Here is a 26,988-nt window from a genome sequence, read left to right on the forward strand (position 1 = left end):
TGGGTGTGGCGAAGAGGAGGGACCTACTGTACCCAGAAGGCAATGCGCTAACGGTTGTTTTTTTTTGGTCTTCCGTTACCCTGCGCTGCCTGCCGGGAAGTGTAGGCGGCGCAGTGTATGCCGGGAGCTGCGAAAGCGTTCTTTAAGCATTCAGCTGGGCGGTGATTGGCTGGGATGAGGCTTTCAGAAACGTCGCTCCGTGGTGTGCGATGGGGATTGTAGTTCGCGGTAGCTGAGGGCCGTTTAAGCACACAGAGGTGTTGGGGGGTGTCAAGTTGTAAACCAAACCAACCATCTGGACTTTGTGTGGTTTCAGGCCTTTGGCTCTCCCCTTACACTGAGTAATGTGCGTGACCTAAGCATGGTTTCCCACAAGCAAATCCCACGGGCCTCGGTAGCACTTCCTTGACTGGTAAGTGGCGAAAGGAGGCAGCCTAAGCGACAAGTGTTTGCCCATCTCCAATTGCCTTCCCACCACCCGAGCTACTCCTGTTTTCTCTAGAGATGCAACCAGTGCTTCCCCCCCGCCTAAAAATGTTTAGGGGCACTCTCATTTTCCTACTCGTGTTGAAATACTGCCGCTCAATGAGGCCAAACTTGGATTCACCAAATGTTTAAGGTGCCGTGCCGGATTTACATATAAGCTAAACAAGCTATAGCTTAGGGCCCCATTCTCTTGGGGCCCCCCAAAAATCATAAAAGGAAAAAGAAAACTGGATGTACATTTCCAAAATATAAGATAAAAAAACAAATGAAATAAATCCTACATACAGCAAAAGTGTTTTGTGTTGTGTATGGACCTATTAGGTTCATAAATTACCATATAGCATATATTCAACACAAAAAACAGCGGCAATTTCTTGTTGACAGAGGACAGCTGGACATATAAAGGGCCCCATTACCTTCAGTAGCTTAGGGCCTCATCAAACCTAAATTCAGCCCTGTTTAGGGGTATGCGTCCCCCCAGAAAAAAAGCAACGGGTGCAACTAAGGGGAAAGCGGGCTGTCTGCATGAGGAGCCAGCGACAGATTTGGATACAGCATCTGGGAAGACAGACCCAAATATATATTCCCTTTTTTTAGCTTTTGGACTACATTCACGGAGAGACTGATAAGCTGAACTTCTCCCTCTCTTGACAAAAGCGTTTTGCATCCATCTTTCAGTTTCCGTCTCAAGTTCTTTCCCATCGCTTTCTGCTGTTTGCTTCCTGCAATCCTCATAAGCAATGCTGTTAGGTTTAGACTGTCCACCCATCGTGTAGGTGGCTGTTTCCTTGGCCTTTTAACATTGTAGGTAGGGTCTTCCACAGCGAAATTTATATCCTCCCAATCCTATGGCATTCGGTCACAATTCCTGTACAGGCAAGTAAACGATAAGGTTTCGTTTAAAAAGGAAAAAAACTCTCTTAGGCTGCAGTGCTAAATATAATTATGTCTGGTTAGATGCAGTGGAGTTTAGTTTCAAGTAAGCATAGAATTGCACTGTCCAGCCTTCATCCTTTGCTGATACTAGGCCTAAAGTACTCTTCCTAACAAGACAGGACTGAACTGAATACCTGCTCATCCCTTGTTCTTCATCTTCCTCATTTTTATTACCTCTCCTGTGTTGAAATTCAGGTTATTCTTTGGGGCATGGGCCTATCATCTTTCCTTGCTCTATGAAGAAGTCATACACATTGATGGCACCAGTGTTGTGCATAGTGATATATAAACAAACACTGTTTATGTTGTGCTTAGCTTCTACAATGATATGTATCAAAGCTCAAGCCTTCCTGTGCAATGCTGACCGATCCTACCACTGTTCCCTCGAAGCCTGCTGTGTTGGCTGATACATTGACAAGTTCAGCGTTCCCAGTTGTTGCTGCATGTTTGAAAAAATGTCCAGGGGCTAAGCTTTGCTCATCTTAGGCTTGCATGCATTGAACTTGCTGCTTTTCCAGGAAATAAGACAAAAATTGTGCTTGCCTAACTAAATGCCATACGGGGGAGCTGCTGAGTTGCTTTTACCAGGGAAAGCTCTTGGTTGTCCCTGCTCAGTGGCCGCGTTTTCCTTTTGTGTGTGTACAGTATGTTTTTCTCTTGGTGGGCGGAAAGCTTCCCCTTGCCCATCTGAGTGCGATGAGTCTGCCTCTGCTCTGGTTTCCTTCTGATGGAAGAATCTACGGCTTCCACTAGCAGGGTTTGTACTGGCTATACAACTGTAGTTTTTAATCTTGTTTCCAGCAATTGCAGGACTTGCTTCTCCTGAAAGGGTGCGTGTGAAGCTGACAGACTTCCTTTGGAGCACTGATGTAAATTTTGTATGTCAGTCCCACAGACATGACAGCTTTGGGGGCTTCATAAAATCAGGTTAATCCTCAGGTTTTTGTTTATTGTCCAAATTCCTGAGATCTTAGCCATCCTTCCATGTCTGACAAGGAGTAAAATAAGAGTAGAAACTTCATTTGTTGCTTACATTTTGAAGTGTTAAAAGATGACTTTTGCTACTATTTTGACATCTCAAGAAGAGGCCTAAAACTTGTCTGCTTGCAAGAATATTCTGATTCGGCCTATTATCTACTGTGGGAAAGGATGTAGAGACATTGATAGTTTTTTGTTTCTGTTTGTTCGTTCTGTAGCCTTTTAGTGTGATTTGTTGGCAGTATTTTAATACAAATGCTTATTTTGTGATAACGGTGGATAAAAAATAAAAACTGATCTAAAAACAACAACAATATAATGTAATCACTAATTTTCTCTTAAAGAACAGATTAAATAATAATAAATTCTGTTTTGTTTTTTTTAAAAAAACTTGTTTCTTAAAAATAATCTGAATAATACAGGTCACCAGCAAAGTTATATATTGGGCAGCATCATCTGTAAGATATTCTAAGTTTAGTAAAAACCAAATAAAATATACAAAGCTGTCTCTTTATTTACAGTACATAAATCATATTATATTTAGTTGTAAATTTACATAGTTTAATAGATATTCACTATTAATTAGGTAATGTAGGGGAAAGCATCAATTCAAAACCTTTAAATAGCATTTTTTCCTTGCATATTTCAAGCATGATCTCTGAGAGGTCTAGAGGGTGGGTTACACAAGGCCTTTTTGGTTTGTAATGAATTATCATGGCCCATATACTGCTCACATTTAGCTGTTGCTGTGAATACTGAGATTTTTGTTTTATTCATTGCATTTATATGCTGCCTTTCTGCCAAGGCACCTAAGGTAGTTTATAATTTACTGTACAATTGGGAGGAGAAGCAAGAGAAGGAGACCGTCTGGTTGGAGCAGGCTGCTAATGTTGCCTTTGCCTCCCTCCCTCACATGCTGCTTCCTCCTTACTGAGCAGATGGTGTCTGTTGGCCCTTTGGGGACAGGGAAGGGGCATGAATGTGACCATGTCATCCATTCATTCTTCACTACGAAACTCATTGTACTCGCTATGGAAAACTGACTCTGTAACCTCAAATAACATTATTTTAAAGAATATCTCTAGAACATCTTCTTTGCCTATATCTGTCTGTCTATCTTGTAATTATGAGTACTGTGTTTTGCTTTGTGGTCTTCATTTATGTACTTAGTTTTCAGGTAGGAGTCACTTGAAAACAAACAGGAGGTATCCTTCTGCATTTCTCTTGATTTCCCCCCAGTGCAAATTAATCTTATTGTCTGTGATGGGATTGAGTGCTTTGTTTTGTTTTTCATTTGCCAGCAAAGTTCAGCTTTCTCATGGTTATCTACTATATATTTTGGAATGTTGATTGTTTACCAGATCACTATGCATTTGAACACCTTTAGTTATTGTAACCAAGGTTTGAATAATGGTTCCTAAGATGAAGGAGCAGGCTTTCCCCTGTGTTTGGATAAAATTGGACATGCATGTTGGTGGACTGAACTTTTCAAAACTGTGCTGTTTTGAACCTCTGGTTTCAAAACTGTTGGATGCAAGACTGCTAGTATACTATATAGCAAGGGATGCAAGTGGCACTGGGGTCTAAACCACTGAGCCTCTTGGGCTTGCCAATCAGATGGTCAGCGGTTCAAATCTGCTCAGTGGTGATATTGCTCTGTCCCAGCTTCTGCCAGCCTAGCAGTTTGAAAGCATACCAGTGCAAGTAGATAAATAGGTACCATTGTGACGGAAAGGTAAATTGTGCTTCCATGTGCTCCGGCTTCCATCCTAGTGTCCTGTTCCACCAGAAGCAGTTTAGTCATGTTGGCCACACGACCTGGAAAGCTGTCTGTGGACAAACGTTGGCTCCTTTGGCCTGAAAGCGAGATGAGCACTGCACCCCATAGTCGCCTTTGACTGGGCTTAACCATCCAGGGGTCCTTTGCCTTTTACCTTATGTAGCCATTTTCACTTTCAGATTTGCAAACCAGTTAACTTCAGAATCGTTTGGCTGAGATCCCATTGAAACCTGCAGAAATTTTACACTCGTTTTGAGCACTTAGACTCAGAAGCCTCATTTAAACAATAGGTCTTATTTTCATGAAAATCAATAAACCTAGGACCAGGGATTGAGTCCTATATGTTTTCACGTTATACACCAAACAAGAAATGTTCCTTTTGTATCCTTACCACTGACTTTGCTTTTGCTTGCTACCTTGATGCTCAGCTCTTGCTGCAAGGTGGGGTTAGAATTAAAATACTAAAATGTCTCCATTACGGCTTTCAAAATGAGTGCTTTTAGACATTAACACGATTAATTTCCATTTGCCAAGATGCTATTTGACATTTCTGAAGCAGGGTCCATTACATTAAAATGACATGTGTGTGGCAGAACTCCAGGTGTGCATTGCTGGACCAAAAGAATTCCCGCCTGGGTAGCATAGGGAGGATATGAATTTTGTTCTCTGTACATAGAATCAGATGGTCACTTATCACACAGTAGACACTTTAAACCACTTCCCTACCTCCTTCCCGCTTATGGTTCCAACTGTGCAGAGAGTCAGTCTGTAGCCTCTGGCCATGAATTTAGCATATCACACAATTAGGCACAAACATCACATAACGAATGAGCACACCCCACAGTTTCATCAACTAAAGCAGAATTAAAAAGCAGTGAGTGATAGCTCTGTTAAGGACCATTTTGAACACACAGTTTCATAACAAAAGCTCCTTTCCAAAGAAAAATGACAATGCGGGGTGTTTTTTAAAAGAGCTTCTTCCTTAAAGATGAAGAGCAGGGAACAAAAATACTCGGATTAAAAAATATATATTAAAAGATTTATTTGCTTGTGATCTTTGACCCGTGATGAATGTTTGTCTTCAATAAAATATATTCATTGTGGCAACTAAATAAATATGTTGAAAATTTATTAACATCTTACGAAACGTTTGAGAAGAAAATCTACTGTGCTCTGAGTCAGCGACCCATTGCTAATCTTTTAATAATGAAGGCTGACATAGGGTTCCTTGTGGCTACAGGAAAACAAACACTGTGGTGCATGAATTTTCCAAGTGCTCCCCCCCCCCCCACTTTTTTTATATAAAAAAACCCAACAACAACTATGGAGGTATCATTTGAATATGATAAGATTATATTTAGCCTTCCTGTAAGTAAGCTGACCTAATCATAAAGAAAATGATTGACAGATGGTAGACAAGAGGGAATAATGAGTCTCTTTTTCATCTCTCTTCTGAATCTGAGACAGGGGCAGCTGGTCTTGTTGATAATCCTAAACCTTCTGGAATCAGATTAATCATTGGTCTATGTTATGCTGGGATAACATTGTCCATTTATGTCTTGCATCTGTCTGGTCTATCCATCTAAATACGATTTTGACGATAAGAAATTATTATAAATTAAAGTGCATTATTTTATCAGAATTGACAGGACTATGTCTTTGTCATTAACAAACTTTCTCTTGAATTCATTCTTCCAGTTCATATTTTTGTGCCTATAATTTTGTCAGTTTCTGGTGCTAGTATAAATTGCATTAAGTAGTTCATGTGGGCCATCTTATCAGTAGAGCACACCACACCCTCATTTGATCCCCTGTCTTCAGGCAGACCAGGAAAAACACAGATAATGATTATGAGCCACATTGCAGGGAAATGAGAATATCCAGACATTCTGGGCTTGGAAAATGGTTAGCATTTCCCTGTATTTTTACAGACGCAAAGCCAATCCCTGAAAATATGAGCCCGGACAACATTCACACTGTTCCAGATGCTTTGTGTTTGTGCTGCCACCGGAAAAACTTCACTCTGAGAGGAAATGCAGCTGTGGAAAACGGCATCCTAGGGACTGAAATGAGTTTGCATTCTGGAGGATCTCCATCATGAATAGATATACAACTATTAAACAGCTGGGAGATGGGACTTACGGTTCTGTTCTCCTGGGAAGAAGTATTGAATCAGGGGAGCTGATCGCCATTAAGAGGTAAGAGGCTCACGTATGTTGTTGTACAACTTCAGCATTAACTCTTTGGAGACACCGTGCAGCTTAAATAGTAGGTGACTACAAGTTGACAACGTGTTTGAAGATTGTGGAATCCAACTTTGCTGGCTTTGAAACTGGGCCTGATCCATTGGATGGGGGAGTCCGAAGCAGTGTGATGTGGTACAAATATCAGCATGTTTGATAGGCCACAACCAGGGATCTGTGTTTGTTGCTCTTCAGCAGACCTGTAGGACTTGGTATTGAGTTAAACTTCAGCTTCTTGAGACTCTCTGCTTTCTAGCCTTTTGTGGCTAGGTCATGCCTGTTGAAATCTCTGAAGTTACTGGAATTTTGTGAGGGAGTTACTCTACCCTTAATAGCTTCTCATCTCACTGCAACGAAATAAATTATGGGAAAAGATAAATTTACAGACTATTTTGTGCAAAATATGTTCAATTATCCACATTCAGCTTTTCAGCGCAGAATTTGGTTGCCTAGGTGCAAGTTTATTTAGCACAGAATATAGAAAGCCATGGCTGTAACCAACCAGTATGTTACAGTCACATCTGTCCAGCTGACCAGATGGCTTGTGATGGGATTTTGGCTCCCATGTCAATGTGGATGTGTTGTCTGTGCATGTATTGTTTATGTACAGCTTGCAGTATTTCACAATGTACTTGTTCAGAACCACAATAACAGATGAATAGCCCGGAGAAAAATAGCAGCAATGCATTTGTATTGGGAAGGTTGGCATCAAATTCATCCACAATTCATGCACTGCAGATTAATGCACTGTGCAAGCAGGAAGCTTTGTCTTCACATTGAGCTAGTTTCAGTGTTTTGCCACATACTTTTTGCCCAAATGTTATTTAATTTCCTGATCCTCAGCTTTAGTTGGATCACAAGTACTTTTTAAAAAATGTCCTGGCTCTATGCATGTTTTGATGGGCAGAGATGACTAGAACTGCAGGCGTGTTCCAAATATAATGTTAGCCACAATCCAGCTATTTTTTGGTTTGTTTTAGGGTAGAAGATTGTCAACAACTGCACATGAACTAGTAGAAGGCATCATATAGTTAGAATATGTTTAGTAGCCGTAGTTTAGGTTGAGGTTTGCTTTGAAATATTTTTTGAACTGCTGCCAGAATGCCTTGTTTCAGCACAAATCAGCAATTTCTCTGGCATCTTTCTACTAGAGAGAGAGAGAGAGAGGTTCTGATTTTTTTCCCTTCATTGAGAAAAAGAGAATATTCCATATTTTTTCTTGTGCTAGAGGGAGAGAAGGAGCCACTGACCCAGTTATATTTATGGCTTTGGGAGTATGTGGCACTTACATCACCATAAGGATTGCTTGATCATCATTTCACAGGGTTGTTTGAATAAGATGCTGTTCTTTCAAGTCTCATTTTGATTGAGCAGCAGTGGGAAACCTGTGACCCTCAAGATGTTGATGAATTACCACCATCCCTTACCATTGGTCATGCTGGAGTCCAACCACGTTGAGGGGGGCACAGGTTCCCAGACTCTGTGCTAAAGGGTGTTTGGCTTATTTTCCAGCTAAAAGTGGAAATCTGTGGGTAGGGAGAACATTGTGCTTGTATTAAATGAATTTACCCAATCGCTTGCATTTGGTGGTGGGCAATGCTGAGGAGATGGTACAGTATATTAGTATACATGTTATAGAACTGAAGTATCATATAGGAAAACACAAACACTTTAGACAAAATCTCCAGATCTCCAGAATGTGGAATGGACAGGATCATCAGATCAAACCCTTTACCCTGAACATAAAACAGCCAAGACCTCAAGATTTCCCCTTATGCTGAAAACCTCAATATAAATTGCTGTATAAAACAATGCTTATTTAGGAAAAAATTTTGACAACAATAAACTTTAAGAAATATGGCTGTGTGCTTTTTTAAAAAATTCAGCAAGCTGACCTAAATCACATGTAAAGAAGAATACCATGTTCTCATTTTGCGTAATTCTACTTCTGCAAGTCATGAGTGCCTCAATGATCTTATCAGAGGTTTGCATGACTTTTAAACCTCTTTAAAGCCAAAAGGAGCAAAAATACAGATTAATTAATAAAACAAAAACAAAAAAAATATGTGTGCTGGCCTAGCATATGGGTGGAGTCAGTGGCCTAGCGTGGGGGTGCAGGGGGGCCCGGCCACACCAGGCGCAACATCGGGGGGGGCGTGCTCGCACTCACAGCTCTCTGCCCCTACCGGGTTAGGGGGTGCAAATTACTTGCCTTGCCCTGGGTGCTGACAACCCACGCTATGCCACTGGATGGAGTGCCAAAGAGCTACCATTTAGACCTGTGCACAGTGGGGGTCTTTTTTCCTCCCACCACCACCATATGTGCTTTAAAAATCCTCTTAGTATTGTAAATGTGTTTCCATGTGACAGTGGCAGTGTTCAAGAAGCACAAGCCCAAAGACCTTGTTGGGCATGCAGAATTAGGGTGGTTGTTGGATCCCAGCCATAAAAGAAGCACAGCTCTGAGTATTGTGAGCTTCCATTTATTCCTTCATGGACCTAGTACATGAGTAGTATCAGATTGTCATACTGACTTCCTTACTTTGTGCTTCACAGGATGAAGAGGAAATTCTACTCCTGGGAAGAATGTATGAATCTTCGAGAAGTTAAGGTGCGTAAATCCAAAATTTGCACTGGATTCCTTCAGCTTCGGGTAGAGCTGTGGTTGAAAGTCCATGGTCAGATGCTGTTTTGGGCAGCATTGCACATTTCTCCGGGGAATTGGAGTGCCTCTCGGCTGAAGAACGGATTGTGCCAATGTGCCCACTATCAGCATTCATCTTTACAAGGCCAGAGGAACATTGGTCATAACTGACTCTAAGAGTCTGAGAACTTTTTAACAGCCAGGCGCTTAAATTTAGCAGTATCTCAACTTATGTTTCTGGGACAAGCGTTCATTGTCACTTATCTTAAAGCCCTGTTTCAACAGTGTCTGTAATTGTCTTATCTTGCATTCCCAGTCCTTGAAGAAACTCAACCATGCCAATGTGGTGAAACTGAAAGAAGTTATCAGAGAAAATGATAATCTGTACTTTGTGTTTGAATACATGAAGGAGAACCTTTATCAGTTAATGAAAGAAAGGTATGTTGATTTCCACCCAAAAAAACCCCCCACCATCCAGTATAACTAACCAAAACCATGAACTACTATTCACCAAGCACTATAACTATGCAATTGTAATTCATGGTAGCGAAATCACATCAAGTACATTATAAGCATGATATTTAGGTTTTTGAACTGAGATTGCTCAGCTCCCACTTTCTTGTCTTGGAGGTCCTTGACTGGCAACTGGTGATAAGTAGGCCATGATCCAGTGACAATGCCTGGAAGGACCAAGGATGGGCACAGGAAACGCCTCCTGAATAATCCTGGCACCACATGTATAGCATGTAATTTTGTTCTGGAACTCCTAGACTTGAATGGTTTTATTGTGAGAATATTTTATAAGCTGCTTCTGAGAGCCTCTTGGCGCTGTGAAGTAGAATTTTGAGCAGAGCAATCCGAAAGGGGGGAGGAATAGGAGGACGAATCAAAGGCAGACAAGGTGCCAGATCTGATTAAGACTGAAGGCAATGATGGGTCACTTTTCCTTTTCCGATTCCCCATCAGCATTGCAATCTGCAACAACAACAAAAATCCCTTCCCATTGCTATCAATGGGAGAGAAAATAAATATTCTAGTTCCAGGTGTGGCATACTTTTCTCCTCAAACCGGGAGTGTGTTAGAGGAATGGGAGGCCATTAGATCCAGTGGAGCCCACCCATATCCACTCCTGGCATGCTCTTTTTTGCCTTCTCTGCCATTGCAGCAGCGGTGGTGGAGGAAGAACCACAGATCTTTCCATGGGTGCAATGAGGATGCCTGCTTCTTGGGCAGAACACCTCTGCCTGCAGATCTTCTGCTCTGTGCACTGTGGCACCCAGAACGTCCTCCTCCAATAAGGGATACATAAACGCATGCTTATTACTGCTTGTATAACTGTATCCATTCTAACCTTCGACTGTATCTCCAGTAAATAAAGAAGTACAGCTAAGAACTCCCTTGTGTGAACATAAATCCCCCTCCTATACTTTTACCTTACAGGAACAAATTATTTCCCGAATCTACTGTCAGGAATATTATGTATCAGATTCTTCAAGGACTTGCATTCATACACAAACACGGTAAGACCTGACTAAAGGCCAAATTGGATCAGTATCTGTGACTGTATTGATGGCATGGTAGGAAGTGATATTAACAAATACTTAAGAAATATTTGAGCAGGCACTAAAGGTTTTTTGTTTGCGTTCAGGAAGGTAAACATGACTTGTCGAGAGTGGTATGAGTGAGGCTGAAAACACACCCTTCTCCAGTGTGTTCCAAAAAGGCTAATGTTCGTTAAACAAAATATATTTATTGTAGAATTAAACCATTTATTGCAATTCCTAATTAAGGCTGCAGCTGGAAACATTCTTACTGTTGGGGTGTAGCCCCCACTCAAGTCAACAGGACTTGCCTTTGGGTAAACAGGCAACAAGACTGAGCTGCACAAAATGTATCTGTAAAGCCTGGTTATTTGAATGAACAGTTCTATTGTTAAACTGACCTCCTACCCCTCTTAGAGGATTATGGGTTGATCATGGGATGTCATCCCAGGCAGGAGCTACAGGGTTCAAGGAAAGCTGCCAAGACTGTTTTGCTGCAAAAGAAGACAGAAAGTTGTGTGGCCAGATGCCGTCTCTGAAGCCAACGCAGACCACAGTAGTTCTGTGCAATTCTGGCAATAATAATACTGACCTTGTATTGCATCGTGTTGTTAAATTGCTTTGAGACCTTTGTTTGTATAGTGATAAATGCAACTGTTAGTACTGTTAGTAATAATACAGTTGCATGGTTTACTGATATATTTGAAATGTCTTGAACATTTGCACAATAGTAATGCTAAGTGTGATTATCGTTGTTTTCTTCATGTTTAGTGATAGTGAGTGTGAAAGAGAAATTATTACCTTTCACACTTTTTTTTTTAAAGAAAGAAAAGATATTTTACCTGGTCAGATCTTCACCTCAAAATATAAAGCAGTATTAGAGGAGAACATTTTGTGGTTCATAATAGCTCAGTTTACTCTCTTGGCAAATTCTCTTAATAAAGTGTTATAATGGCGGCAATGAAAGGAGATGGGGTCAGATATTATGTAACCGGAGTGAGGGCTTGTTATTTCCTGAATAAACTCATTCCTTGTAACTTCCAATGCACTGCAGTTTCAGAAACATGAAACAGTTTCATAAAGTGAAAACGAAGTGGATGATTTGATAGAATGGCTTTGTCTAATTAATTGCTGTTGGGTTAACTAGATTGTAAAGCAATTCAAGTGTGCCTTGATAGCTGTTTTTGGACTGTGCCACTTGGTTTGACCCTTTCCTGTGGCATGGTAGAGTTTTTAATGCTTTATTAATGAATTTCTAGCAGGAGGTCTTTTGAGCAGGGACCTGACCTCAGATTCTGTTTGCTGTGCCAGGAATCAGCCCTGGAAGATTAAGTAATGCTAAAATAAAGAACCTCATAGCATATGCAGAGTACACTGAGTCACCTTTGCCAGCTGCCACATTTTGGGGTTAGGAAACAGACCATCCAAACACGCCTGAGCTTTAGCACCCCTTTCTCAAAATTAACCACTGATTATTAGGGTTTCCAGATCTTTATATCCCCCACCCCGGCTCCAACATTCTATGGCTTTAACTGCTTTTGCTCTGTGTACACGAGCAAATTACAGCATTTGAGTGATTCCCCAACTATAAGTCAGAGTGGACCCACTGAAATAAATTAATTTAAGTCTCTCAATTTCAATGGGTTTGCTCTGTGTATGATTAACATTGACTATCACCCTTTATCTCCATGCCGTAAAAAGCTTCCATCTACTGCTCACAGCAGTTTTCTTCCACTGTTTGAAGAGGAGTGGGAAAGCCAGATATATTTTTTCCGGTCAGTCGACAAGCCTGCTAGTAACTAACCATGCAAACATGCACAATGAAATGAAAATGTGGGCGGCAGAACAGACTGACTAATGTTTGTTTTCATAACTACAGGGTTTTTCCATAGGGACTTGAAACCTGAAAACCTCCTTTGCATGGGACCGGAACTTGTGAAGATAGCAGACTTTGGCCTTGCACGAGAAATCAGATCCAGACCTCCCTACACAGATTACGTATCCACAAGATGGTAAACACTTGAGCTCATATGCCTTAAGCTGTGTTCACGTTACTCATGCTCAGAGTAGATCAAATGAAATTAATGAACACTACTCATTTAGGTCTATTAATGTCAATGGTTCTACACTGAGTAGGCTATGGCTGTGTATGTGGTGTTAAAGATTACTTCTATTCCACTCTGTGATTTTGGGAATAATTAAGAGCTGTCTGACGCTAACAACTTTTCAGTGCCAGGTTAAGACTTTCCTCTTTAGCCAGGCATTCGATGGAATTTGAGTTCAATGCTTTATGTTACTGCCAATTTGGATTACTGATAAATTCACCCACACTCCTGGAAGCAGGTATTTCAAGTTTTAAGTTACTGGTTTTATTGCTCACATTTTGATGGCAGTGGTTTCTAACAATTTTGGACGCTTTAAAACTTGATTGTAAGTTTTCATGTTGGTGACACATTTTTTAGATGTGCATCAATTCTCAACAGTAATTCAGTTATACTAGCAAGACGGAGGTAAACTAACCCCTTTCCAGCCCTGGGAAGAGCATGGGGTAAGGTAAAAGGTAGGTAAAGGACCCCTGGACAGTTAAGTCCAGCCAAAGGCGACTATGGGATGTGGTGCTCATCTTGCTTTTCAGGCCGAGGGGGCCGGCGTTTGTCCATAGACAGCTTTCCAGGTCATGTGGCCAGCATGACTAAACTGCTTCTGGCACAATTGAACAATGTGTTGGAACCAGAGTGCACAGAAACACCGTTTACTTTCCCACCGCAGCAATACCTATTTATCTACTTGCACTGGTATGTTTTCGAACTGCTAGGTTCGCAGGGGCTGGGACAAAGCAACGAGAGCTCAGCCTGTCGTGCGGATTCAAACTGCCAACCTTGCGATTGGCAAGCCCAAGAGGCTATGGGGTTTTAGACCACAGCACCACCCGTATGCGACACACCTACACATTGCGGCCAGCACACTAGTGTGTCACAACACATAGTTTGGAAAGCTGTGGCCTAGAGAATGTCCTGTGTTAGGTGATTTACAAATAAAATAAATAACAATTGCTCGGCACCTCACCACTTTGATTATAGTTTAGAATTTCAAGGGTTAATTATCCCTGCAAGACAGAGGATATATTGGGGAAGATCTAAGCCCTAGACAGGACAAGCAACCCTTGAATAAAATTGCTTCAGCTTCTTACCTTGAGTGATGCTCAGGGAGGGAGGTTGGGTTGGGAAACATTTTAGAGGCTCTTGTTTCCATGCTGGCAGAGAGAAAGGGACCTTTTGCAATTGCTGTCCAGTGCAAATGTACTAGTCTGGTGTAAGGTTCTGCTTGGCATATTTTGTAAATGAACCCCGCTGTGTTTCCCCCTCGCTTTTGGCTTTCAGGTACAGAGCTCCTGAAGTGCTTTTGAGATCCACTAACTATAGTTCTCCCATTGATATCTGGGCTGTTGGTTGTATCATGGCAGAGGTTTACACACTCCGGCCGCTCTTCCCAGGAGCTAGCGAAATTGATACTATTTTCAAGATTTGCCAAGTGCTGGGGACGCCAAAAAAGGTAACTGTGAGCCTGTCTTCAGTGCACATGAAGGAGTATAACTCTCTGAATATGTTCTGTTCTCCCCTCCCCCCTACTATTCAACTTCTTTTCTGCTATTGACACTGGATAGCTGATTGCTAAGATGTCTCCAGTTTTATACAGTCTTGATAGAGAAAATAGTAACTTGTACTAAAAAGGAGACATTGTATGGGATGGTGGGGAGCAAAGGGAAGAAAAATGTGCTGCCTTGGAATTAATTCCAGTGGAATTCAGCATGCGTGAGAGGAAGCTGTGACCGCTCAAACTTTAGGAGAGCATTCTGCATATGCTTGGAGTCATTCTTTATTGTTGAATTGCTGTCCATAAGAATTCTATGCCAGGAACTGGCTGACATTACTGTGCCTTGGTGCTGCGAAAGAGAACACACATTGCTTCAATGGTGTACAAGCATATAGTGCATATTGATATGAGAAAGAAAGATACAATAAAGGTACAATGAATGCAGTAGAATAACAGAAACAAAATGCCTGACAACGGTCTACCTATTGAGTGGCCTGGCCAAAATATGGCGGTGATCAGCTAACCTAGGACTGCCTTACTCTATCCTGTCATTGCCTTCACTTCACCCTCCAGCTTTCTACTCATGAGTTAGGACTCCCTGATCTTCTCACGTGCTCTTGATTCTCTGGGATCACTTCAGCCTCTTACCTGCCCCTTCAAATGTGTGAGTTGATCTGCTTGCTTCAATTATCCCAGGATCAGTTCATTAGTCAGCCAGACCTTAATGCAATGTTGGAAACGTTGCTGATGAGGGCATGAGGGTGGCATCTTGAGCAAGGTTGCACCAGCTACATGGGTATTCATTTCCTGACCAGGCATGCTTCCGTCCTTTTCAGAATGACTGGCCCGAAGGCTACCAGCTTGCCGGCACCATGAATTTCCGCTGGCCTCAGTGCGTCCCAAACAACCTGAAGACCCTCATCCCTAACGCAAGCAGCGAGTCAATACAGCTCATGAGAGACATGTTGCAGTGGGACCCCAAAAAGCGGCCAACGGCAAGCCAGGTTTGCTCTTCTTTCATGAATATGTCTTTGCAACTCTCTGCCTTGCTGACAGCTCACTCAGAGGAACAGAGGAACTTTCAAAGGTTACATGGAGGAGTGAGTTCAAAACATGTGTTGCAGGCTGTTGCAACACAGTCCCAACTCAGTGGAATATTTTTCTGATTCAGGGAAGTCTCAAGTCTCTTCACCCACTGCTGACACAGCTCTGCTTTTCTCTATTTCTTATTGCAGTTTCTAACTCTATACCTCGCTTTGTTTCTTCTATGCATTCCCATCCTTGCTATTCAGAAAAGGAGCACATGGAATTGGATTTGTGTTCACATCAGCACCTCTTAAAAACTGCAGCAGGGCGGACAGCTTTATCTGATCCTTTATTTGTTTTCAGTGGAAATAAAGCAGTGAGAACAAAACTCATACTTTGAGAATAAAGGCTGCCTGGCACTAATTGATTAACATGCACTACTAATTGGTTTAACCAAAGGGCCCTAAGAAAGTGAGATGTTGTCTATTATGTTTATGATTTCTTACCTGTCCTTCACCATAAGGTCCCAGGGCAGGTTACAGCAATTTAAAAAACTGTTAAAAATAAATTGCGGTCACTGGAATAGCGTGCATCCTGAAAAAAACATTTCTCAGGTGTCAAATGCCATGGTAAAAAGGTAGCCCAATATGAGTTATGCCAGAGAGAAGTCTCTGGGCATGCAGACTGTGTGGGGAGGGTTGTGCACAACACCATAATTATTATTTTTTAAAATTAAAATTTTGCACCCAGACATTCCAGATTTTGCCTATAATTTGTAAATTGTGCAGATTAAACACATTATGCAAACTGCAAAATTGTTTGTGGCATGGATGAGTTGCTTTTCATTTTTGCATAAATCTGGTTTTGTTGTGGAGGGGGAGAAGGAGGGTTGCAGAACATGGAAGACCAACCCGTTTCCCTTCTGAGATTTCAACAGGCATATATTTGTAGCACTAAGAAACCTACTTTTATAAAAAATGAAAGCAGCAACTACTAGAAAGTTGAATTTTGCATGTGCTATCATATTTTGGGTCTTCCTTGCCCTTAGGTGGTATTGTGGCATGCACAGAGCCCTAGATATTGGGACTGAGAAACTGCCTGTTTCTGCTTGCTTGACTCTCCTTGTTTAAAAAATTTCTCTCCCTTGACTTTTAGGCTCTTCGATATCCTTACTTCCAGGTTGGCCAATTACTGGGCACCTCTCGCTCTACTCAGGAGCTGGGAAAGCAACAGAGAGACCTTCCTGATAAAGCACAAGTCCACATGAAACCCATTCCACCAGCACAGCCTCCTCCTAAAGCACAAGTTCGCCTTTCCTTCAGACCATTCCAGCAGAACCAGCCCTCCCACTCCCTGATATACCCCTACAAAACAGACACCACCGTGAGTGACCATTTAAGAGACGACAAGCCTAGCCAGGTGGCTTTGCCAGAGATTCACAATAAGATTCCTCAGCAGGTAAGACACAGTCTTGGATGAGATTTCTGCCTTTCTAAAATGTGGACATTATCTCACTCTTGTATTTTAAATAGGATTGGCTGCGTGATTTTAAGTGCAAATGCAAAAACAGATTTCTACTTTTCTTTTTTGTTTCTGGATGCTAGGAGCTTGTTCGTGTTGAGCTGATCTTTCCACAGTTGCTCTCAACACAGAGGCTACATAATGTTGCATGAATGCCGCAGCCTCTCCTATCTATTCTGCGTTAGTCTTGGGAACTCTTGACTTGGTCTCCAGTGAATTGGAAATCAAGAGTTCCTTAGTGTAGAGCAGGCAGGTGGGGCAGACCTGGGCTCTACAGATACATGGGGAATGTTTATTGAAATATGCCTGTTAGGAAGGATCCAAACTTCTACTCATTTGAACATCTGGGTACTGATGGTTATACATGATCTTCTTGGGGAGGAAGTATGGTACAACCATCAAGTGAAGTTGGAGGTCTCCCCATTTGGATGACGCGTGCAGACCCAACTTCTCAAGATACTTGCCACACCTTGCTCTGAGCAGGCAGTTATGTCTCTCCTGCCCATGGTGAGGCAGTAAGCCATGGGCTTCCATGGCTTTCAATTGGCTGCAGGAGCTACCTGCAGCCAATCAGAAGCCACACTGTGATTTCCGAATGTTTTGGAAGTTGAACGGACTTCCAGAACAGATTCCATTCGACTTCCAAGGTACGACTGTAATGGGGATTTATTTATTTGGCAGAAACCGTAGAAGAGAAAATGAATGTGAGTGGTGGCCAGTGAGACCAGATTTTGGCAGTAAAATCACAGCCCTGTTGCCAAAGGCCCATTCTCTGCCCACTGGAAGCACTTCCAATATTTATTTTGCTCATACCGCAGTTCTGATCTTCACATGCTTTTCTGTTTTCTTATTTTCCTCCCGCAATGTCAGAAAGCAGACATTGGGACAGAGAAGACAAATGGGGAACTTAAACCAAAGAACCGTCGTAGATGGGGTCACATTCCCGGGACACTAAAAGACTCTGAGGATTGGGAAGACCTGGAAGATGGAGGTGTTAACTCTTCACTTGCCAGAAAGGAGCTTAAAAACAAAGGGCAGAGTGATGAAGCTCTTTGTAGGCAAGTTACTGGCCTTATTTTTCTTTATTTTTCCATAGAAGTATTTCTATACTGCTGTATCATACATACTGCTGTATCCTGCGGTATAAACATGGCTGGTTGATTTTGGTTTCAGATTTGAAAGTATCCTGGATCTCAAGCCATCAGCTTGCTTAGGAACTGGGAACAGCGCACCTTCCTATCTTCGGCAGGACACACCAACGTTGCAAGTTTCTGCAGCCAAACAACATTACTTGAAACATTCTAGGTATTTACCTGGTTAGTAAAAATAAATATTTACTATGACGCTTCATAAAATATGATAACTCACTTTTGACGTGAGTGAGTAACCTCTAGTCCCAGACGTCCTACTGCTTATTAGCTGCAATCCTAACCACACTTACAGGGACTTCAGTGGGATTTACATCCCAGTAGATATGTTTTGTTTTCATTAAGCCATTTCCCTTAAATTTGCTACAAAATGCATTTTTGCAAACTTTATATTTAGCAACAAAAAATGTTTGGGAAACTATTTTATTACTGACTGTTGATTAGGTGTTGATCAAACTGTCTCGAGTTTATGATTGGTTGTAAAATAATGTTACATTTGTATACCATCCTTCCTGTAAGTTGCTCAGAGCATGTTTTATTTGTGTTTTAGCTTCAAACAGTCCTGTGAAGTAAGCTGAACTGTGGCTTAGTGAATTGCTCAAGGCCATTTACTGACTTTCATTGCCTGGCATAGGTTTGTCCCCGAGTTTCCCAATATCCAAACCCATCATGTATTGCAGCTGGTTCTTTTCTGGTCTCTCACTAGAACATGTTCAGCTTACATTCTATGTGGACAGCAACCACAATCTAATGCCCTTCACATTTAGGCATGTTTAACCTAATTGTGTGGAATATCTATGAAATCAACATACAAAAGCAAGGTATAATACAACCCCAAAGCGCTTGTCATCAATGGGCAACTGACGAGCGAGATATGTATATAAATAAATGTATTCCTGCTGCATTTTTACAGCGTCTTACTTCTTATTCTAGGAATAAGCACAAGAAATAATTTAGTCTCCAGTTCAAGCAAAGATTCCATCCCATCCAATCCATGGCCCAGTTCTAATTTACCTGGAAAGACATCAGTGGTGGCAGGAGGGATCACCAGGCTGAACTCCAGTAAGGAAAAGAAAAATTGTCTTCTTCCTTTTTATTTCTACCTACTTTGACCTGTTTGCTGACTGCATTTTGTGATAGTGATCCAGTGTTTGATGTCTTGACATCCTTGGCTGCTGGGTATTTACTGCATAAGACAGACAAAACAGGGTAAAGTGGCTGTGATCCTAAGTTTATTCCCAGCTTTGATCCATGCACATTTACTTGGAAGTAAGTCCCGCTGAGTTGAGTGACATTTCTTCTCTAATACTTCTGCATAAATTAAAGTAAATCCCTGCTGGTTTTACACTGAAGATCATGACATCATATACATAAAATATCAGATTTTTTTTCAAAGATAAAAGTCTCTGAAGAATCAATTCAGACACTTAGGGCTCATCCACACTTCCCACTGCTTTCCCCTGGGGAAAACCGCTCTTTAGTGCTCAGTGAGAGCAAATGGCAATCCAGGTTTTCTCTGGATTGACATTTGCTCTGATTTAGCACTAAGCAGTGGGTTTTCCCTGGAACAGGGCAAGATGGAAACTGCTGGGACCTGTGCCTAGAAAGTGCGGGTCAAGCAGAAAGCCACTTGGACTCTATGCACAGGACAAGTAGAAGTGCGGAGCAGTGCTGGCGCAGTTTCAACTCTTTCTGGTGACAGTACCATCTTATCACAGAAAAGGAAGCTATCACATTACATGGGGTGGGACTTTAAGACAATAACTGGATTAAGCATTGGCTGGATTATTAACATATATATATATATATATATATATATATATATATATGAAAGAAAATAACTGGATTAATTTTTTTAAGGAAAAAATAAAGGTTGTTTGTGGTTGTTTGTGAAATTTTGTACTGGCCTACTGCATTGACCTCCGATTTTCTTTCAGGCAACACAGGAGCCAGTGGGCTAAGGGGTGCTTACATCCCTTCATTTCTGAAGAAAGAAGTTGGCTCTGCTGGCCAGAGGGTTCAGTTAGCGCCGATTATTGATGCATCGTCTTCAGACCCATCTCGTAAGCTCTTTCTGTTTCTGAAAATGGTGCTGGGGAGCACAGCAAGAATGCCACTGCACTGCAAAATGAGGGCGCTTCATCTGTGACTATCTGCAGTCCGCACCTGCCTGGGCTTCAGCCTTTATCTTGTTCGTATGACCATGGCTGCATGCATACCCGACATTGAAAGCGTGCACACACACACATATCCCAAAAATGCTGGGAACTGAAATTTGGGAAGGCTGCTGGGAATTGTAGCTTTGTGAAGGGTAAACTACAGTTCCCAATGCTTCTTTGGGGTCATGCTTTAAATGTGTGGTGTGCATACAAAGCGCAAGAGGGGCAATTGTTGAACCAGCTTTCCCACTGTGGATTAAAGAGTAACTCCAGAAAGATAGGCATGCTTTCTGGGATGCTTCCCATGTTTTGTTTTGCAGTACCCAGTCAGATACATGGAGTTGTACTCACACACTGGGACTTCCCCTTCCTCTTCTCTTCCTGCTCCCCCCCCCCCAAAAAAAAAAAAATCTGCTCCAGAAAGTCCTCCAACACTCTGGAGCCGATTTTGAGAATATACAGAAAGCTCCAGGGGAGATCAGATGAAGGGGAAGTTCCATGGCAACCGAGGGACTGGGCCTGTAGTTGCTAATATTGCAAATCTAATCTTTTTTCAGTAGTTGAAATGGCTGATACAAAAGAGCCACTGTTTGTCCGAATACCAGCAGACTGAATTTCCTCTAGGACTACAGACCCTGTTTGTTCTGCAGTTGTATACCTCTCACACAAGAATTCAGTGTCCTAAGGATTTTGGCTTTTATTATTATTATTATTATTATTATTATTATTATTATTTCCCCTGGCAATCATATTTCTAGACCTTGTGATGGCAACAATGTTGGACTATAACTCCCATCATCCCTGATAATTGACCATGCTGGTTAGGGCAAATGGGAGCTGAAGTCCAATAAAATCTAGAGGGCACCATGTTGGCTACCTCTATCACAGACAGTACTTGGTTAAACTTTAGGATTCAACAATGTAAGCAGGGAACTGAGAGCATCTCAAAGCTCTGTGTTCCTACCCACAACTAGTGGTAGCAGAAAATAAGCCATTTCAGTAAAAAAAACAACCTAAAATACTCCTTTCTTTGGCCCTTGACAGAACCTAGAGCAGTAGCTCAAAAACACCGTAACTTATTATTCCAGTGAGGCAACTCTTTGTCCTGTTTTATTTTTCATATGTGAAGTGAGAGAGCAGGTCTTACGGTATCTTAGTTGACTTCTTCAGAAGCATTCAACTAAGATAGTTTAAAAGCATCTGCGTAGAAAGTTGTGGATTGGATTCTGCGTGCTAGTTAAAGTATATATTTTTTTTTAAAAAAAGAATAGTTCTGCTTATCAAATTGGTGTACAGTGGTACCTTGGTTTAAGAACAGCTTAGTTTATGAACAACTTGGATTAAGAACACTGCAAACCCACAAGTAGGTGTTTTGGTTTGTGAACTTTGCCTTGGAAGCAGAGCATGTTTCGCTTCCTGTTGAGTGTGTTCTATTTGTAAATTGAGTCCCCCACTGCTGTGGGAAAGCACGCCTTGGTTTAAGAATGCTTTGGTTTAAGAACGGACTTCCGGAATGGATTAAGTTTGTAAACCAAGGTACCACTGTATTCATTCAGATTCAGATTTGGTGACAATGGTTTGGATCCAGAAAAGCTTTCCGTTAATGGAAGGGTCAAGTGGAGCCTTCTGCAATCACAATTTTTTCTTGATTCTCCACATCTCTCACACTACTCTGGACAGCCTCCTAACTTCTCAGAGCAAGGGAGCACAGGAGCTCTGAATCACCCCTCCCATTTGAAATTCTCTAAGGATCCTTTGGTCAAAGTCACCAGATTCTGTATCTGAATTTAACCCCTGATCCGTTCTCTCCTTTCACATTTCCTCTCTTTTTCCTTTGTAGAATACACTTCTCTGAAGTCTGTCAGACCTCATATAGGGAGGCCGTCGTTTAACATACCTATGAAAAGCACACCAGGGCTTCTGCCCCACCCTCCTCCAGTTCAACCAGTCCATGGACGAATTGACTGGTCTTCAAAATATGGCGCTCACCATTGAACTCTCGAGCTGCAGTATACGTTCCATGAACAGTGACCAATGATAAGACTGTCTCCAGCAATATTTTATACGCTGGCAATTCTGTCGATCGTTTTTTTGTATGACCAAGAAATTTCAAGACCGTCGAAGAGGGTTTATTTTTAGTTGTATGTATTTGAAAGCAAATCTTGGACCTTTTTTCTATCATTTTTATTATGTGATTGGGCAATTATTTTCATAGAACCAATACACATTTGTATATCAGGTTTAGTATTGTGGGTCCCTTGCTTTATTTGGCATTTTTATATGATGAACTTGTAACTTTTTTAAAGAAAACTATTTTTCCTTTTTTTGGCCTTTTTTATATAAGTGAATAAATGTAGCAGATTGAAGCAGTATTTAATATAAATATGGTGCAGGTAGACATAAGGGCATTTACCAAATACTTTATAAAGTTAAATTTTCAACCTGGTATGTTGGAAAAATAACCTGTTAAGCTTAGTATCCAGAGCCGCCTTTCAGCTTCATAATTCAGCAGCCACAGTCGTGTTACTGGTCTCGTCTTAGCTGTAGTAAATCATAAAAACAACTGGGGCATGAACTCCTTGTTCTTCATGTGACTGAGAATTGTTACAGCCAGTTGATCAGCAAGATAGAATAGTAAATCTTTTCCTTCAGGCTGCAGATAAGAGTTTTGTATGTTCTGAACAAACCTGAAAAACCAAATCCTTGCATATAAAACAGGAATTTGGCAGGTGAAAAGATCCAGCCTATTTTTTCAGTGTTCATTTGTTCCCTACATACAGCTCATATTGGTTTGGTCCAGGATAAGCTTCTCACTGCTGACTATATAAACTGGAAAAGGGAAAGGGAAAGACTTGTGACAGCAGGAAATTAACTTGACCACATGCTTCTTCATTCTAGCCTCTTTCCACAATGCAAACTAAACCATCTACAGATGGAGTCATCCTTCAGTGGGAAGCAATATGGGTTGCAAGAGTAGCAAGGCCCTTGGATAATATTTAAAGCAATATTAAATATGACAAAGCTGGTTCGTAGAGTAATATAAATGGAGTATTAAGATAAATACCAGCAGCAAAGTTAAAAAATTTTTTTATATTCCACACAGCCTACATTTCATTTTTATGGCTTGCCTTTTTGGAAACGCAGCTTAGCGACTTCTTTTACAGGGTTGACAAAATTTATCCTTTATATAATTTGAGGTTTACATTAAGAAATGAGTTGACATGCATATTTATATACTGTAATTTTAGGATCGAGTTCCAGCCGTTCTAGAATGGCCAGATTTTAGCAGATGTCTCAGTAAGCCAGAATTTTAAAGATTGAAGCTATACAGCAGAACACGGTATAGAAAATGGCAGATTCATTTTTAAGGAGACTGCCCTGCTTGGCAAGTGTTCAGCTGAAATGATACATCATTTTTTAAATTGAGGTGGGAGGAATGGGGATTAAGATCTCAGCTCACAGAAAAGGCTCTTTCTCAGGGAGAAATAATTACCCAAAGCCAGTAGATGGGTGTTTCTGTCTAGGCAGTTTTTGAGTATAGAATGAGCATCTTTTCTACGTCTTTGTTTCCAATCTGTGGTAGGAATCACGCTGTGTCTTGAGCCATATTCTGCCATTGCACCTTCTCCGTCATCCATGAGGGCAGGAGATGCAAGTAGGCATGCTAAAATTGTGTGTCAACACCTTCCCATTCCGATGATCGAAAGTCCCATTTCTTTTTGCATTGTGGTGTCTGGCCACTCCTTCACTAAAATACAAACAATTCTGCTTCAAGCATTTCCACACAGCCAGCGAAAGAGGTGGGCAGATAACAGAAATGCAGAGGGAAAATGAAAGCAGAGCTGTGGATTATTCTCTCACAGAAAACATAGGGTGAAGTTGGCAGTCAAACAGCTAGGATGGCAACAAATGTGTTGTCAGTTTTTTTAAAAAGCGTAACAGCTGCATTGTTTTTTAATGCATGGATGTGAGACCTACAGCCCTTCAGATGTGGCAGGACTCCAGTTCCCATCAACCCCTGCCAGCATGGCCAGTGGTCAGTGATGGTGTAACATGCATTCCCAGGTTGCCTACCTCTGCTCTAACCTGTCACAGGCAACATCCCAACTCCATAACTTTTGGGAAATCAGCATTTTTTTTCTCCAGAAGGTAATAGGATATGAACTCATCGCTTGCCTTCAGCTGAACAGTTGCTATCTCCCTACCCCAAAATAACAGCATTTGGGGGTTATCCCACCAGCTGTTTCATTTTCCCTATTCCCTTTGTTATTGAGGGAAAGTTCGTACGTAGTTTTGGTTTCTGCAAGCATGGAAACACAAGACTAGCAGCTATTTCCCTCTCTCCTGTACATGAGCTATATTTGACCAGTATTTCCTATTTGTAGTAAAGCACAAAATGGACCAAGAAGTCATTATACTTTCTTATCAGAGCCTACACAAAGCCTTGCGCTGTTTCATTGCAGTCCTCGGTGGCTGCTATATGAGACAGATGAATTTGGAAGGAGATAAATTTGACCCATTTTTAATTCTGCAGTGACAACGCAATTTTCAAAATTCATTTATCAATGAGATAACTATAACCTGTTAAATCAATTTACTACTGACATGGTATTTGTAAATCCTCTGTTGTGTTATTTGTATATTCTTTGGTTCCTGCTTCAGGGACTGGGACAAACAGAAACATACTTTTGCTTTTATACTGTTTAGAAAAATATGTGGAGGGTCCCCTCCAATGGAAAGCAAAATTGCCAGTATTTAATGGAGGATTATTTCATTTAGAACTTTTTTTTAAAGGAGGACACTAGAGTTACTAATTATTAAATGGTTTAGCTTATATTTAATTTTGCTAATATGTTTTCCTTATAAAGCTGCAGTTCTCACCACAGTTACTAAGGAGCGAACCCCACCGGCATTTACTTTTCAATAACTGCTTAGGCTGTAATCCTGTTGGCTCTCTTACCTGAAAGTCCTTTTCAGTTCAGTACATGTATAGGATGTTCAGGCATGTAAAGGATTGCAATGTAAGAATCATGATTGATAATAGCCCAGAAATGAGCACTGCAACCCCAGAGTCGTCCGCGACTGGACCTAACAGTCAGGGGTCCCTTTACCTTTACTATTGTCTGATTGCTTAACTCTGCAGTCCTGTACAAAATTACCTGGTAGTAAGGACCACTGGTCCAATTCAGTGGATCTTACTTCTGAGTAAGCACATATAACATTGTACTCCAAGTTTAACAGATAAGTCTGGAGCAGTTTACAGTGACACAACTGTCACTGAATTCATATGGAGCACCTCTGCTTGAAGTACATTTTCATGAATTCTTACGCTTATAATTTCAATTGACAACATAATTCCCTGGAGAGCAATAAAATGGCCTTATTTCCACTTCTCCTTGGTTTGTGTCACAAAAAAATGATAAAAACCACAAGCGGTATCTTACCCCGAGATCTGACCAAAAGCAACATCTCTGCCAAATATGCCACATGTTAAATGTTTTCACTTAGCAATGTTTGTGACGCCTCTTCATGTTTGAACCATTTGTCTTGCATGCTATAGAGTAGCTGGTGGGTGCGAAGAGCGTGAAAGACACTTTATTCTGAAGTAAGATACACTCACCTGTTCCATTTCTGTACTACAGGTTTGTTTTAAATCTTCTGCACTTAAATGAATGGGCACCTCAACCTCCTTAAATTTGTTTTTCTTCAAGTGATTAAGGCTGCAATCCTAAACCTGCTCGAAGAGTAAACGTACAGTTTCCTACATTCAACAGCACTACACTGGCTTATAAAGTTGTTGAGGTTTATAAAACACGGTTATTGGTTTATATTTGTGATGATTAGTCAATAATGTATCAGTGTTGAATAGCTCCACTCTACTCACACGGTGACTCTAGCACAGTTTGTGGATCACTACAGCCAAGGAACGCTTTACTAAAAACACGAAACATTGTGTGTCTTGTAGCCAAGGAAAAATATGTATGGAGAATAAGTACAAAGTTAAATGTGAGTCAACGGGTATAATTGGGTATTGAAAACCTAACATGTTTTCTACTTAGGGGTCTTCTGTGGGGTTTTTTAAACAAATGCTTGTTTCCTTTTGTGTCACGAGAGGCTTCTTGCCGAAATAAAGTGTTTCAAAAAATCATGTTTTTGAGTAGTGTTGAATAATCCCTGCATTCAGTGAAATTTGGTTGTGCCCAGTGCTTTTTTCCAGCTGAATGTAGCACCTCTCAGGTGGGTGCCATGGTCATTCTAAGGGAAGTGTTCATGGTGAGTTCTTTTTCTAGAAAAATACCACTGGTTATGCCCTCTAGTGTTCAGTGCCTTTCCTCTTCTACCTTTACACATTCGGAAACTAGTAAAAGACACAAATATTTAGCCAACGGTCAACTCTTAATGGCACCATTGAGACTATTAAATAATAAAATAATAATCAGGATAGCACTCAAGGGCCAGTTCACCTCTCAACAGCTTGTACCACAGTCATGTTCTACATTCAGCATGCAGCTGACATTGTAGTACAATAATAATAATAATAATAATAATTTTCCCCAGCCACTCTGGGCAGCTCCCAACAGAATATTAAAAACACGATAACACATCAATCAAAAATACTTCCCTAAACAGCTGCCTTCAACTGTCTTCTATAAGTCAGATCGTTGTTTATTTCCTTGACATCTGATGGGAGGGCATTCCACAGGGCAGGTACCACTACCAAGAAGGCCTTCTGCCTGGTTCCCTTTAACTTCGCTTCTCGCAGTGAGGGAACTGCCAGAAGGCCCTCAAAGGAGGACCTCAGTGTCCGGGTAGAACGATGGGGGTGGAGATGCCCCTTCAGTATAAGCTCTCCCCAAGCAATTGGGATGAATCCTCAGTAAGTAGGCTGTTGGGAACAGATCTGTGAAAAAAACTCAGCAACTTTGGCTAAG

General features: G+C 41.2%; 1 protein-coding gene across 4 annotated transcripts; it reads left to right on the forward strand.

Annotated features, from left to right (window-relative positions):
• Nucleotides 1-148: 148 nt before the first annotated feature.
• Nucleotides 149-26,204, forward strand: CILK1 (ciliogenesis associated kinase 1). 4 transcript variants are annotated; one of them, XR_014508955.1, is made up of 15 exons: nucleotides 182-412; nucleotides 6,112-6,378; nucleotides 8,980-9,034; nucleotides 9,384-9,505; nucleotides 10,508-10,587; nucleotides 12,488-12,620; nucleotides 13,989-14,160; nucleotides 15,039-15,206; nucleotides 16,384-16,686; nucleotides 17,620-17,807; nucleotides 17,923-18,065; nucleotides 18,831-18,959; nucleotides 19,835-19,960; nucleotides 21,897-25,221; nucleotides 25,310-26,204. XR_014508955.1 is itself a non-coding variant. In XM_083431667.1 (14 exons), the coding sequence occupies exons 2-14, from the start codon at nucleotides 6,278-6,280 to the stop codon at nucleotides 22,049-22,051; spliced, it is 1,875 nt and encodes a 624-aa protein (XP_083287793.1). In that variant the 5' UTR covers nucleotides 149-412; nucleotides 6,112-6,277; the 3' UTR covers nucleotides 22,052-26,204. The 4 variants fall into 4 exon arrangements, 2 of the variants coding, with proteins under 2 accessions (XP_083287793.1, XP_083287792.1); XR_014508956.1 differs by lacking the exon at nucleotides 182-412 and adding an exon at nucleotides 1,415-2,179; XM_083431667.1 differs by having other exon boundaries at nucleotides 149-412; nucleotides 21,897-26,204.
• The last annotated feature ends 784 nt before the right edge of the window (nucleotides 26,205-26,988 follow it).

This window comes from Podarcis tiliguerta (assembly GCF_965153285.1).
Source record: "Podarcis tiliguerta genome assembly, chromosome: 3".
Classification (NCBI taxonomy): Eukaryota; Metazoa; Chordata; class Lepidosauria; order Squamata; family Lacertidae; genus Podarcis; species Podarcis tiliguerta.

Coding starts and splice junctions, on each gene's coding strand:
- CILK1 (XM_083431667.1), top strand. CDS start 6,278: ATGAATAGATATACAACTATTAAACAGCTGGGAGATGGGACTTACGGT. Junction 15,207..16,383: donor AGCGGCCAACGGCAAGCCAG/GTTTGCTCTTCT, acceptor CTTGACTTTTAG/GCTCTTCGATATCCTTACTT. Junction 19,961..21,896: donor ATCGTCTTCAGACCCATCTC/GTAAGCTCTTTC, acceptor TTTCCTTTGTAG/AATACACTTCTCTGAAGTCT.